Source organism: Saccopteryx leptura, chromosome 2 (genome assembly GCF_036850995.1).
Source record: "Saccopteryx leptura isolate mSacLep1 chromosome 2, mSacLep1_pri_phased_curated, whole genome shotgun sequence".
Classification (NCBI taxonomy): Eukaryota; Metazoa; Chordata; class Mammalia; order Chiroptera; family Emballonuridae; genus Saccopteryx; species Saccopteryx leptura.
The window spans coordinates 244,985,457-244,999,621 of record NC_089504.1 but is presented as its reverse complement, the minus strand read 5'-3'; the positions used below and the strand labels follow the sequence as shown (position 1 = coordinate 244,999,621).

The window sequence follows — 14,165 nt, the reverse complement described above, 5'->3', positions numbered from 1 at the left end:
TCTCGGTCACGTGATATATTTATTCATCCCACCCTAAAGGCCGGTCCGTGAAAATATTTTCTGGCATTAAACCCGTCCGCGGCCCAAAAAAGGTTGGGGACCACTACTCTACAGAGTGGTTCCCCGGTGCCCCAAGTACCCATCTGGCCCCATCCTCCGTTATCTTGACACTGTTGACTATTATCCCCCACACTCTATCTGCCCTTTTTCTGCAAATGTTGTTGGGTTTTGTTTGTTTGCTTGTTTGTTTGTTTTTGAATATAAAAGTGTTAGGTGGTAATTTGGAAAGATCATATAATTTTTCCTGCAATCACTGTATTTTTCGCTCCATAAGATGCACTTTTTCCCCAAAAAAAGTGGAGAGGAAAATGCCCGTGCATCTTATGGAGCGAAAAATATGGTATTTTATTAAATATTTTAACACATCATTTGGTTCGGAATATTTTTTTCCTTATTTTCCTCCTTAAAATCCAGGGTGCGTCTTATGGTCAGGTGCATCTTATGGAGCGAAAAATACGGTACTATATTTAAACATTTTTTTTTTTTAATATAATTTTATTTTTTTAATGGGGTGACATCAATAAATCAGGATACATATATTCAAAGATAACAAGTCCAGGTTATCTTGTCGTTCAATTATGTTGCATACCCACCACCCAAAGTCAGATTGTCCTCTGTCACCTTCTATCTTGCCCTCTTTGTGCCCCTCCCCACCCCCTATCCCTCTCCCATTCCCCCCTCCCCCCCGTAACCACCACACTCTTATAAATGTCTCTTAGTTTCACTATTATGTCCCACCTACGTATGGAATAATACAGTTCCTGTTTTTTTCTGATTTACTTATTTCGCTTCGTATCATGTTATCAAGATCCCACCATTTTGCTGTAAATGTTCCGATGTCATCATTTCTTATGGCTGAGTAGTATTCCATAGTGTATATGTGCCACATCTTCTTTATCCAGTCATCTATTGATGGGCTTTTTGGTTGTTTCCATGTCCTGGCCACTGTGAACAATGCTGCAATAAACATGGGGCTGCATGTGTCTTTACGTATCAATGTTTCTGAGTTTTGGGGATATATACCCAGTAGAGGGATTGCTGGGTCATAAGGTAGTTCTATTTTCAGTTTTTTGAGGAACCACCATACTTTCTTCCATAATGGTTGTACTACTTTACATTCCCACCAACAGTGTATGAGGGTTCCTTTTTCTCCACAGCCTCTCCAACATTTGCTGTTACCTGACTTGCTAATAACAGCTAATCGAACAGGTGTGAGGTGGTATCTCATTGCCGTTTTGATTTGCATTTCTCTAATAGCTAAAGAAGATGAGCATCTTTTCATATATCTGTTGGCCATTTGTATTTCTTCCTGGGAGAAGTGTCTATTCATATCCTCTTCCCATTTTTTTATTGGATTGTTTGTTTGTTTGTTGTTGAGTTTTATGAGTTGTTTGTATATTTTGGATATTAGGCCCTTATCTGAGCTGTCGTTTGAAAAAATCATTTCCCATTTAGTTGGCTTTCTGTTTATTTTGTTATCAGTTTCTCTTGCTGAGCAAAAACTTCTTAGTCTGATGTAGTCCCATTCATTAATTTTTGCCTTCACTTCTCTTGCCATTGGAGTCAAATTCATAAAATGCTCTTTAAAACCCAGGTCCCTGAGTTGAGTACCTATGTCTTCTTCTATGTACTTAATTGTTTAAACATTTTTTTTTCCATGTAAACTGTCCTTTTTTATTATTCTAACATGAAATGACATCAATAGCCAGTCTTGTATGGCACTATATATTATGCACAGATATAATAGTATACAGAGTGCTTTACTAGGTGTTTTGACAGATATGCTCTATTATACAGGTTTTATATATTTTTTTCTTTTAATTACAGAGACAGAGGGATAGGTAGGGACAGACAAGAGCGAAGAGAGATGAGAAGCATCAATCATCAGTTTTTTGTTGTGACACCTTAGTAATTCATTGATTGCTTTCTCATATGTGCCTTGACCGTGGGCCTTCAACAGACTGAGTAACCCCTTGCTCAAGCCAGCGACCTTGGGTCCAAGCTGGTGAGCTTTGCTCAAACCAGATGAGCCTGCGCTCAAGCTGGCGACCTTGGGGTCTTGAACCTGGTTCCTCTGCATCCCAGTCCAACATTCTATTCACTGCGCCACTGCCTGATCAGGCCAGGTTTTATATTTTTAAAATGTACATAATATCATCATACCTATTCTCTTGGGCTGAATATTTATTTATTTTATTTTCAAAGGTTTAATGAAGAGGCTAGAGGAGGAGATAAAGTTTAATTCATATATAGTAAATGAAAAATTTCCTAAAGAATTAGAGAACAAGAAAAAAGAATTGCATTTTTTACAAAAAGTGGTGTCAGAGCCGGCTATGGGCCATTCTGATCTTCTTGAACTTGAATCGAAAGTAAGTAAGAATTATCTTTTTATAGCTCCTAATTTTATCTCATCCTTAGTCCTGTGAAAATTTGCTTTCTATAGTGTCCTACTCTCAGCTCTTAAACTAACCTGCAGTAAGAGTTGATAACTCTATGAGAGGTTGCTCTTTATGAGGAATTATAGCATATAATGCTGTTACTTAATATACATGATGTTATAAAAACTAGTCAACTGGTTAGGAAACTAAGTAACTGGGATATAAATTAATGTATATGATAGACTCATAGGTTTATGTATTCATAATATATAATATATGAATGTAATATAATGTATTCATAATAATTAGATGGCAAATTTTAAATATCATTAATTTTTATTTCCAAGAATAATGTTATAACAATTTTATATTTAAAGCTAATGTACAGTGTGTCCGTAAAGTCATGGTGCACTTTTGACCGGTCACAGGAAAGCAACAAAAGACGATAGATATGTGAAATCTGCACCAAATAAAAGGAAAACTCTCCCAGTTTCATACCTATTCAGTGCAGTTCGATGTGGGCTCACACACAGATTTTTTAGTGCTCCTTAGGTAGCTATCCCGTATAGCCTCTACAGACTCATCACTGACTGATGACCTACCAGAATGGGGTTTCTCCATCAAACTGCTGGTTTCCTTCAACTGCTTATCCCGCCAAGTAATGTTATTCCTATGTGGTGGCGCTTCGTTATAAACACGCCGATATTCACGTTGCACTTTGGTCACGGATTCAAATTTAGCGAGCCACAGAACACACTGAACTTTTCTCTGTACCGTCCACATCTCGACTGGCATGGCTATGGGCTGCTCCGCTGTATACACGGTGTTACGTCATTCATCTGCGCATGTGCACATGCTGCCACATCATCCTACAGAAACTGGGAGGGTTTTCCTTTTATTTGGTGCAGATTTCACATTTCTATTGTCTTTTGTTGCTTTCCTGTGACCGGTCAAAAGTGCACCATGACTTTACGGACACACTGTATTTATTAGCCTTTTATGCCAGCTTTGCAATCACTAAACTTTCTTGTAATGCTCATTGAAACATGGTATCATAACACTTTTGCTTGGTAGAAATAAAATACTAATTTGATGTTTATTTTAAAAAAATAACAAATATGATAAAAATTGAATGGTTTTGACATGCTAATCTCTTAATGTGCTTAATAACCACTACAATTAAATACATAATTCTGATCATTTTATTCTTTTAATTTACTTATAGAAAGAGGTCCAAGTCAAATTTGGCTCAATTTTTTTTTTTTTTTTTTACAGAGTCAGAGAGAGGGATAGATAGGGACAGACAGACAGGAATGAAGAGAGATGAGAAGCATCAATAATCAGTTTTTTGTTGCAACACCTTAGTTGTTCATTGATTGCCCTCTCATATGTGCCTTGACCGTGGGCCTTCAGCAGACCGAGTAACCCCTTGTTCGAGCCAGCGACCTTGGATCCAAGCTGGTGAGCTTTGCTCAAACCAGATGAGCCCGTGCTCAAACTGGCGACCTTAGGGTCTTGAACCTGGGTCCTCCGCATTCCAGTCTGACGCTCTATCCACTGCGCCACCACCTGGTCAGGCAAATTTGGCTCAAATTTAATGTCATAAATTAAATAGAGTTTGGCTCAAATTTGAAGTCATAAATTAGAATTTAATAGGAGAACTCTCGTCTTTTCAAAAGACAGATATACTGAAAGCCATGTAATTTTTATTATTATTATTTATTAAGGGACTATATGCTTCTATTGGCTTTATTCAGGTTTGTTTGTTTGTTTGCTTTTTTACATTGGAAAAGGTTTAGATTAATGAGTATGATAAATGACAGCTATGTTAGACCCACAGATGATTAGAACAGGAAGGTTTTCAGATGTCATCCATGTCACCTCTCAGCTAGGTTCATGAATTCTTTATAAAACCTCTGGGGAATGCCCATCTGGGTTTGCTTTATCACTTACAGTGACTTGAAAGTCACAACCTAGGTGAGGGGATAGCTTCAGATTTTAAGAAATTGTCTTTTTTTAGATTTTATTTATCTATTTTTAGAGAGAGATAGAGAGAGAACGCGGGGGGGGGGGCAGGAAGCCTCAATCCCATGTGTGCCTTGACTGGGCAAGCCCAGGATTTTGAACTGGCAACCTCAGGGTTCCAGGTTGACACTTTATTCACTGCGCCACCACAGGCCAGGCAAGAAATTGTCTTTTTTTTAATAGTAATGTATAAATATTTCATGCTGAATGCTTTAGGATAATTTAGACATATGAATGGTTAAATCCATATAAGTAATAATGTTGTGTAAATATTTATCATGAACCATGAAGTATTAATTATTTCTAAAAGTGATCATAACAACCCACTCATAACATTAACGGAACTGTTCCATCAAATCACTGATAAAAATTGTAAATTCAAAGCTTGGTTTGGGAAATTGCCCCTTACTTTGCATATTCATAGGGAGAGACTTAAACTTTCTTATTTTCATGCTGTTTTAGATAAATGAAATAAATACAGAGGTCAATCAGCTGATTGAAAAGAAAGTAATGAGAAATGAGCCAATAGAGGGCAAGCTCTCCCTGTATAGGCAACAGGTAAGACCATCGTTTTGGCGCACTGAGCTCTGAACATCTTCATAAACACCAGACAAGCTGTGTTATCTATAGCGTTCAAGTGAGAAGGAAGAATAAAAGTTCTTCTGTCATTGCTAATCTCCAGATTATAACAAGGAATTTGTAAAAAAGCCACAAAAGACATGTGTTCAAGTTTGAAACACAGTACACCTGATAATGCTGAGTTTCCTTTGCGTCTGCCAACTGTGGTGATAGAAGCTGTTTGAGTTTATATCTGAGTGTGGGATTTGATTGTTTAAATGAAAGGTTGAGTTCTGTGAATCAAAATATTTATAAACTTTAATGAATTAAAAGAAATATACTGTTTCAAGTTCAGAGTTAGTTTGCAAGAATAAAATTCATTAAATTTTCATGATCAGGCACTTATCATTTTATCCACAACTATTAGATTGTGGGAGTATGTACGTTGTTATGTTTTTTAGACAAAAGCTTCAAATGAAAGCCATAGATTATCTGAAAAGAACCCAGGCAAGAGTTTAGTGTGAAGAGCATTCTGTAACCTCAGGAAATACTAAGCTATGTAACAAAGCATTATTCAAGGACATTAGAATTTTTCAAAACGTTTCTATAATGGAAGATTTCAACCATATACAGAGGTAGATTGTATCAACACCTGCATAATTCTAGTGACTCAGGAGTGTGACTTTGAACCCGCATTGTATTTCTTAGAAGGTCCCAAATATAACAGATGTTTTAACATTTCGTTTTTAAAGTATGTATATTGAATTTGGATGGGACGACCTGTTTTGTAGGTTTGCAAATAAAGCACTCTTGTTTTCTCCCAGTGAAGGTAGATCCGCCATGCAGAAAAACAATAGACTTGTGCCTGCTTCTGCTTACTTACCTAGAATGTCTGTCTTTTCAGAAGCATTTGAATATTACTTGACAAGATTTTAATATTTTTGTTACTGTTGCATTTTTATTTCTTTGCCAATATGTCCTGTATTTTCAGTGCTTTGGTCTTCCATTTGACTGATGTTTAATAGACATTGCATGCCCCTACTAAATGCATTACTGGCGATGAGAGGTATTGGTCTAGGCCAGGAGAAGCCAACCTTACATGGAAATTTCAGCTTGGTAAAATCTGAAAACATAGATAATTTCACAATTTAATAGGAAGAATGTGTTTTATTTTACATTTATACTTAATGCTTATCAGGCATCCATCATTTCTCGTAAAAAAGAAGCAAAAGCTGAAGAGCTTCAGGAGACCAAGGAGCAGCTAGCAAGCCTGGAGAGGGAGGTGTCGGCGAAGACCAGCCAGGCCCGGGGGCTCGGGGGTGCGGAGGTCCTGAGGGGGGAGGAGGTAAGCGGAGTTCGTCTCAGGACCAGGAGGCGAGCATTGTCTTTGTTTGACACCATTCATGTTTTTGCCTTTTTTTTACTTTAAATGTCGATAATGGGAAGTTCATCTTATTTCTATAAAGCCTATTTAAAACTGAAAACTCTCTGCCGTAATAGTAAGGTATTCTTGCTGTATAAAAACAGATCTTAGTGATTTTATGAGCTAATGTTCCAAATTTCCGCTTCTTAATTAAGTGGATTTATTTATTTATTTATTTGTTTATTTATTTATTTATTTATTTATTTATTTTTGTGACAGAGACAGAGAGAGGGACAGACAGGAGAGAGATGAGAAGCATCAATTCTTCATTGCGGCACCTTAGTTGTTCATTGATTGCTCTCTTATATGTGCCTTGACTGGGGGGCTACAGCAGAGCAAGTGACCCCTTGCTCAAGCCAGTGACCTTGGACTCAAGCCAGCGACCATGGGGTTGTCTATGATCCCATGCTCAAGCCAGCAACTCTGCACTCAAGCTGGTGAGCCTGTGCTCAAGCTGGATGAACCCACACTCTAGCCGGCAACCTTGGGGTTTCGAACCTGGGTCCTTTACGGTCCAGTCTGATGCTCTATCCACTGTGTCACCACCCGGTCAGGCTAATTAAGTGGATTTATACTGGATTGATTTATTATAAGTATTAAGTTATAAAAGTGAAACAATAATTAGGAATAGATAAGAAAAAATTCTCAACTGTTCTTAAATATAATTGCACAGGGAGCTAAGAAAATTACTAGGTTACTTTGTAATAATGTGTGTTCAACCAGTTACACTGACACCATTAAAATGACTTCATGGTAGATGCTTACAAATTTAAAAAATACAGTTGTCTCTTATATTGCTATATATACTTGAAATTTTTAAGAGTGCTTTAACAGCTGTTATTTTATTTATCCTTTTTTCAGACTCTTGAGATTAGTAGGACAAGTAATAATTGCCATTTATAGATGGTTAAACTTAGCACCAGAAACATAATTCCTCATCCCCTTTACATAAAGTTAGCTCAAGAAAGAATGAATAAATGAAGGAAAATATTTTCAGCTTGGAGCTTTTTTTTTAGCAAATCAAGTGATAGATCACATTTTAATTTCTGAACATGGCTTGTACTTTACCACCTCTTAAGCTTTGTTAATTTTATATTAGCTACTAGGCCTCAGCAAAAGCTACTTTGAAAAGCTGCTCTGTCCAGACCTCCTTTTGGCTTTGTAAAGTTAATGACTTCCTACTGTTACAAATTGGCCCTGAACCTTAGCTGTGCCAAACACTTTTTTCTGTGGTGCTTCTGATTGTAGCCTCCCCATAAGCCTTTTAGCTTACTGGGGAAGTGGTCGATTTCAGAAGTCAACATTTGATTGAAACATTCCTTTGGCTCTTTTTTTTTTTTTTTTTTTTTTTTTCTGAAGTTGGAAACGGGGAGGCAGTCAGACAGACTCCTGCATGTGCCCGACCGGGATCCACCCGGCACGCCCACCAGGAGGCAATGCTCTGCCCATCTTGGGGCGTTGCTCTGCCACAATCAGAGCCACTCTAGCGCCTGAGGCAGAGGCCGCAGAGCCATCCTCAGTGCCCGGGCCATGTTTGCTCCAATGGAGCCTCGGCTGCAGGAGGGGAAGAGAAAGACAGAGAGGAAGGAGAGGGGGAGGGGTGGAGAAGCAGATGGGCGCTTCTCCTGTGTACCCGGCCAGGAATCGAACCCGGGACTCCTGCACACCAGGTCGACGCTCTACCACTGAGCCAACTGGCCAGAGCCTCCTTTGGCTCTTAACATCCCCTTCCACATTACTTGGAGATGGCTTAGGGAAAGGGAGTATTTTAAATGATACTTTTAAATGACACTTGGAAGCCAACTTCATGTGCTTCATGCTTCATGACATCCTTGCTATCCAAGAAAAAAGAGATTATGCAGCAATTTTGCTTTATAAGAGAACATATTACCTTCTAGCATTTTCATATTTTCTTAGGAAAACGCTGCCCAATTGACAGGAGATGCTAATTGCTATGGCCACATGTGGCATGAGTAGTGCTTACAACTTTGTGGTAGATAGTCCCTGTGTGCAAACAGAAGGGAAAGAACCTAGTGCCAAGCTATTAGCCTTTGTTTTTTATTAAATATGCTGTATAGGAAAGTGATGACAGAAAAAGGCATTCTTTTTTTTTTAATGAGAAAAAGATACCTTTGGAAATTATATGGTCAGATTAAATTTTAAACAATGGTCAGAAGCTAAAACAAATCAAGAAAATCACTTACTTGGTAGTTAACTAAAAGAGCAAAAGGTACTGGGGAACATTAAGCACAATTTTACAAGTAACAAATCTTGGTAGACCAATTTTATTTTCTCCTTTGATAAAGTGATATATCATATGGACAAAAGGGAAGAAGTTTGTTATACTTAAAATTATATAATATAATATAGCTGGACTTTAATGAGGTTTCATTTGATACCACATGGTAATCACCAAAAAAAAATCACATTCTTTGCCATCCATCTGTTACCACAGTTGGTGAGAGGGTATCCAGATGTAGTAGCACGGTGTTTGGAAAGAATACTAGGCCTGGACTCACAGATAGAAAAATAAAATGGGGGGAATATTTACTGAGCACTTTTTATTATACAAGGCTCTGTGCTAGATGCTTTGCAAATGTATGTGTCCTTCTTATAAGAGATGTTACTGTTATTGAAATTTTACGATGGAGTAAAGGGAGAGTGTAGAGTCACACAGCTAATAAGTGGCCAAGCTGGGAGACAGCTCTCTCTCCTGTGTTCCTTTTTACCTTGAGCAAATCACTTCTCCATCTATTAAGTGGGGGCAATTGCTCTTATTAAGATAGAGTATCTAAAAAGGATCCTTGTTTATTATATTTTATCATTTTCACTTTTTTTTGTGTGTGTGTGTGTGTTTTTCTGAAGCTGGAAATGGGGAGAGACAGTCAGACAGACTCCCGCATGCGCCCGACCGGGATCCACCTGGCACACCCACCAGGGGGTGACGCTCTGCCCACCAGGGGGCGATGCTCTGCCCCTCCGGGGCGTCGCTCTGTCGCGACCAGAGCCACTCTAGCGCCTGGGGCAGAGGCCAAGGAGCCATCCCCAGCGCCCGGGCCATCTTTGCTCCAATGGAGCCTCGCTGCGGGAGGGGAAGAGAGAGACAGAGAGGAAGGAGAGTGGGAGGGGTGGAGAAGCAGATGGGCGCCTCTCCTATGTGCCCTGGCCGGGAATCGAAACCGGGACTTCTGCACGCCAGGCTGACGCTCTACCACTGAGCCAACTGGCCAGGGCATTTTCACATTTTATTCTCATTATGTTGCTTTGCTTCAGGCAATACACAGAAATAAGCACAGGAATGTGTTTATCTCATATTCTACCAGACTTCCGACATAGGGGGATATTTTCCTGCCCACTTGAATCTATCTTGATTTATTGCTCTTTATACTAGTAGTATTCAGTAGGTGCTAAAAAGGTTAAGTTTAGAGACTATAATCTCTTGACACAACTAAAAATTGATAAAAATTAATATTTAATTTTTTATATCTGTACCAGGTTTAATTATATAATAATTAAGTATAAATCTGGTTGACATGATATTCTCAAAGAATTTTGATTGCTGCATCCCTGAGAGAAGTCACCTAAAACATGCTATGGAGGTTTGCCTTTGATCCTGACCTGTGTATTATTTTTATCAGTAAATTAGATTAACAATAATAATTAATGTTGATTATGTGATTACAGTATGCCAGACCCCTACTAGGCTTATTATGTACATCATTTTATTTATTTCATTAAACAACTCCATGAGCTAGATGTGATTGTGAGGCACCCAGAAGATTTATGCTGATACACCCAAGATCACATTGCTAATAAGTAGCAGTACCATGATTTGAATTGAGGTAGTATGGCTCCCAAGCCCTTAATAATTTTCATAGGACAGGAGTCAAAAAGAATAGTCAGCCTGAGACAGATGGTAGAATTATGATTCAAAATTATCTTGGGAGGTAGGAGCATTGTGTTTGAACAAACAAAATGCCATTCATGGGATTATAAGTAAAATGTCATAGAATTCAAGTTCTGTCTTTCAGCTCAACCCATCATTCATTGGTAATACAGCTTTAAAAAACAAAATATTGCACTCCATTCATAAAAATGTAATACCCCCCCCAAAAAGTGTAATACCCAATTTATGGTGAAATTAAATCTGGACTATTATTTTATATTTTTGGCTTCATGTTTTAAGAGGCATATAGTCAAACCAGGGTCCAAAGGAGAGTTACCAAAATGGATGGAAAGTCTGGAAACTTTTGTAGAAAGAATTATATATTAACTAAAAACAAAAAACTAAAAAGCCTTGGTGGGTTGTCTCTGTGGTAGAGTGTTGGCCTGGCGTGTGGATATCCCAGTTTCTATTCCCAGTCAGGACACACAGGAGAAGCGCCCATCTGCTTCTCCACCCCTCTCCCTCTTGCTTCTCTCTCTCTCTCTCTCTCTTCCCATTCTGCAGCCATCACTCGATTGGAGCAAGTGGGACCCGGGCGTTAAGGATGGCCCTGTGGCCTCTGCCTCAGGTGCTAAGAAGAGCTCAGTTGCTGAGCAATAGAGCAATGCCCCAGATGGGCAGAGCATCACCCCCTAGTGGATTTGCTGGGTGGATCCTGATCAGGGTGCATGCGGGAGTCTGTCTCTGCCTCCCCTCTTCTCACTGAATAAAAAAAAAGACATAATAAAATTTCATTTAAAATCAAAAGGATTATGGAAAGGATGGTATGCAGAAAAGAGTTAACATAGCAGGTCTGAAACTGCTATTCTTAGAAAAGCTTGCTTGCAAAGTTGGCCCTTGGCTGGCATCTGGGAACTTGGATTTTAGAAGGATTCTCACCATTCCCTGATAAGAATGGCTCTTACTGCCTAAATTGTACGTGCAGAGTGTGGTTTACGTTGAATGCCTGCTTTTTTTCTGGGAGTCTGGAATTTTGATATGGGTGAGGCAGAGCGTGCCTTTGTGACCAGCCCCAGGTAAAAACCGTGGGCACCGGGTCTCCAATGAGCTTCCCTGGTTGGCAGCCTATCACAGGTATTATCACAATTTATTGCTGGAGGACTTAAGGGTGAAGACTCTTGGGTTTCTCCAAACTTGACCCCATGTGTCTTTTCCCTTCGCTAGTTTTGCTTTGTATATTTTCACTGACATAAAGCATGCCAAGAGTATGACTATGTGCCAGGTCCTGTGAGTTGTCATAGCAAGTCATTGAACCTGGGGATGGACTCAGCAGTGGTCGGCAAACTGCAGCTTGCAAGCCACATGCGGCTCTTTGGCCCCTTGAGCGTGGCTCTTCCACAAAACACCACGTGCGGGCGCTACCTCGATAAGGAATGTGCCTAACCTATATAGTTTAAGTTTAGAAAATTTGGCTCTCAAAAGAAATTTCAATCGTTATACTGTTGATATTTGGATCTGTTGACTAATGAGTTTGCTGACCATGGGAGGGTAATACATACATTGAATGCACACTGTATCATATTCTTCTTTTCAGTTAACTGCTACATTGCATTCCATAGAAGGGAGTACTAGATTTATTCCAACTAAGAGTGTACAAGAATATCTGCTCTCTTTGTTACTTAAAAGTCTTCACCACTGTTTGATCCTCAAGCCTTTAACTTTTTGCCATTCTGACAGTATTTTGCTTTAATTTTTATTTTTCTTGATTAGGAATGAGATTGAGTATCTGTCCACATACATGTTTGGGTCATTTATATTCCTTCTGTCATTTCCTTGTTTATTTTCTTCATTTTTTCCTAATGGGTTGGATGTTCTTTCCTATATATTACCACATTTTTACATATATTCTGGAAAGTAATCTGGGTAATTGTTTTCTTCTTGTCCGGTTCTCTTTTTTTGGTGACAGAGACAGAGAAAGGGACAGACAGGAAGGGAGAGAGATGAGAAGCATCAGTTCTTCATTGTGGCTCCTTAGTGCCTTGATGAGGGGGCTACAGCAGACCGAGTGACCCCTTTCTCAAGCCAGCAACCTTGGGTTTGAGGTGGTGAGCCTTGCTCAAACCAGATGAGCCTGTGCTCAAGCTGGCAACCTTGGGGTTTCAAACCTGGGTCCTCCGCATCCCAGTCCAATGCTCTATCCGCTGCGCCACTGCCTGGTCAGGCTCTTCTCGTCTGTTAACTTTTTAGGTGGTTCTTTTGTTACACAGAGGGTTTTATTCCCTTTTCTCCAAACAGCTTTACTGAGATGTAATTAACATACAATAAACTGCATATACTTAAAAGTATAAATTATTGCTGTTATTTCAAGTTATGATGACTTCAAGTATTAGTAACCTCAGTGTTCCATAATTTGGAATGTTTTAAAAATGTTTACATAAAAATATCTGTATGCAGATTCAGTGTGAGAGGATAACAAAGCAGTAAGATAACAGATAGTGCTTAAGTAAGCTCTCTTCCAGGAGACATTCCTACCCTGTTATTATTATTTTCCCAGCTCACACCTCACAACCCTGAAATGTATTCATGTATGGTAACAGAGCAGGGTGAAGACCGCTTGTTCAGGTCTGCCTCCCCTAAGAAACCGGTCAGCCCTGTGCTGACAACGGCACATCTCATGTTCTCCACCGTTTACTTCATAGTTGGCCTGTGTAGGCTTTTGGTAAATGTGTAGAAAACCCAAATGAAAAAGAACACTATAATATAGATATACTTTTTCATTAGAAAGATGATATTAAAAATATCTCAGGACTTCAGTTGAGAAGAAAAATTATTTTGTGGAACTCTTCATCCTAACCATAGTTGTTTATTTCATTGTATAGACAAAGTAATTTTTAAATACCTGGCCCCAAACCTAAATTTGCCATTTAATATGGAAGCCTCCAGGCAGTTCTTTTGGTAAGTGATTTGTCTCCTTTCACAGGCAACAATCTGAGCTTGATGACTCGGTCTCACTCGCTGGAAGGACAAAGAATAGAGCCTGTGCTTCTTGCAGTAGCGCTGTGTAGCTACTGATCTTTACAGTCTTGTAATCATCTTGCTATCTGAATCTCTGCTTTCATTAGTAGAAAAGCAAACAAAAAAGTCAGTCCTAGTGCTGCAGTGCTGGTACTCTTCCCAGCGTTGTCATTCAAATGAATGCATGCCTTTTGGGTCTGAACCATTTTATAACAAAAACAGAACCTTCGGGCTAGGTTCCTTCCATGGCACTTCACGCAATGAAAGGCCACTCCTGGTTTATGGTACCTGGGTAGAGTCCCTTGTGTTTTCTCCCCTAACCTTCTCAAGAAACTCAGCTGCTTTGCTGTCAATGGCTACTTAAAAATATACTTGGCCAAATATTTATAAGGAGCTTTAGAAAGGCCCAAGCAATTCATTCTACAGCTACTGACAGAAATCCTAGAACTAAATTGCCAAGATTATGAAATCGTCTTTAAATACTTCAAAGAGAAGCACAATAAAGATAAGGGAATCCTGGCAAGGTTTACTGCAGCTGTCAGATCCTGAAAAATTAGGAATCAAATTTTGACACTTATAATTGAATCATCACCCTTCTAAGTGTGCCAAGGCAAACCTGTGATATTTTTAGAACCTTTCAAATCACATTATACTCTTTAGAGTTCATAGCAGGACCTGAGGCCCCTAAAATTTCCTAAGAGTTGGAACAAAACAGAATCAAATAATTTTGGGTCGATTCACTGTAATAGCAGTAATGTAATATATATGTACTCTAGATAATTCCACAATTTTAACCCAAAATTTGAAAACCTCTCAGAGA

General features: G+C 39.0%; 1 protein-coding gene across 1 annotated transcript in view; it reads left to right on the top strand.

Annotated features, from left to right (window-relative positions):
* IFT81 (intraflagellar transport 81) overlaps positions 1-14,165 on the top strand; it is a 64,782-nt gene that overhangs the window by 13,442 nt on the left and 37,175 nt on the right. The window contains exons 9-11 of the mRNA XM_066370946.1: positions 2,266-2,429; positions 4,926-5,021; positions 6,220-6,366. Of these exons, the coding sequence (XP_066227043.1) occupies positions 2,266-2,429; positions 4,926-5,021; positions 6,220-6,366 (407 nt within the window). The remainder of the gene's footprint in view (positions 1-2,265; positions 2,430-4,925; positions 5,022-6,219; positions 6,367-14,165) is intronic.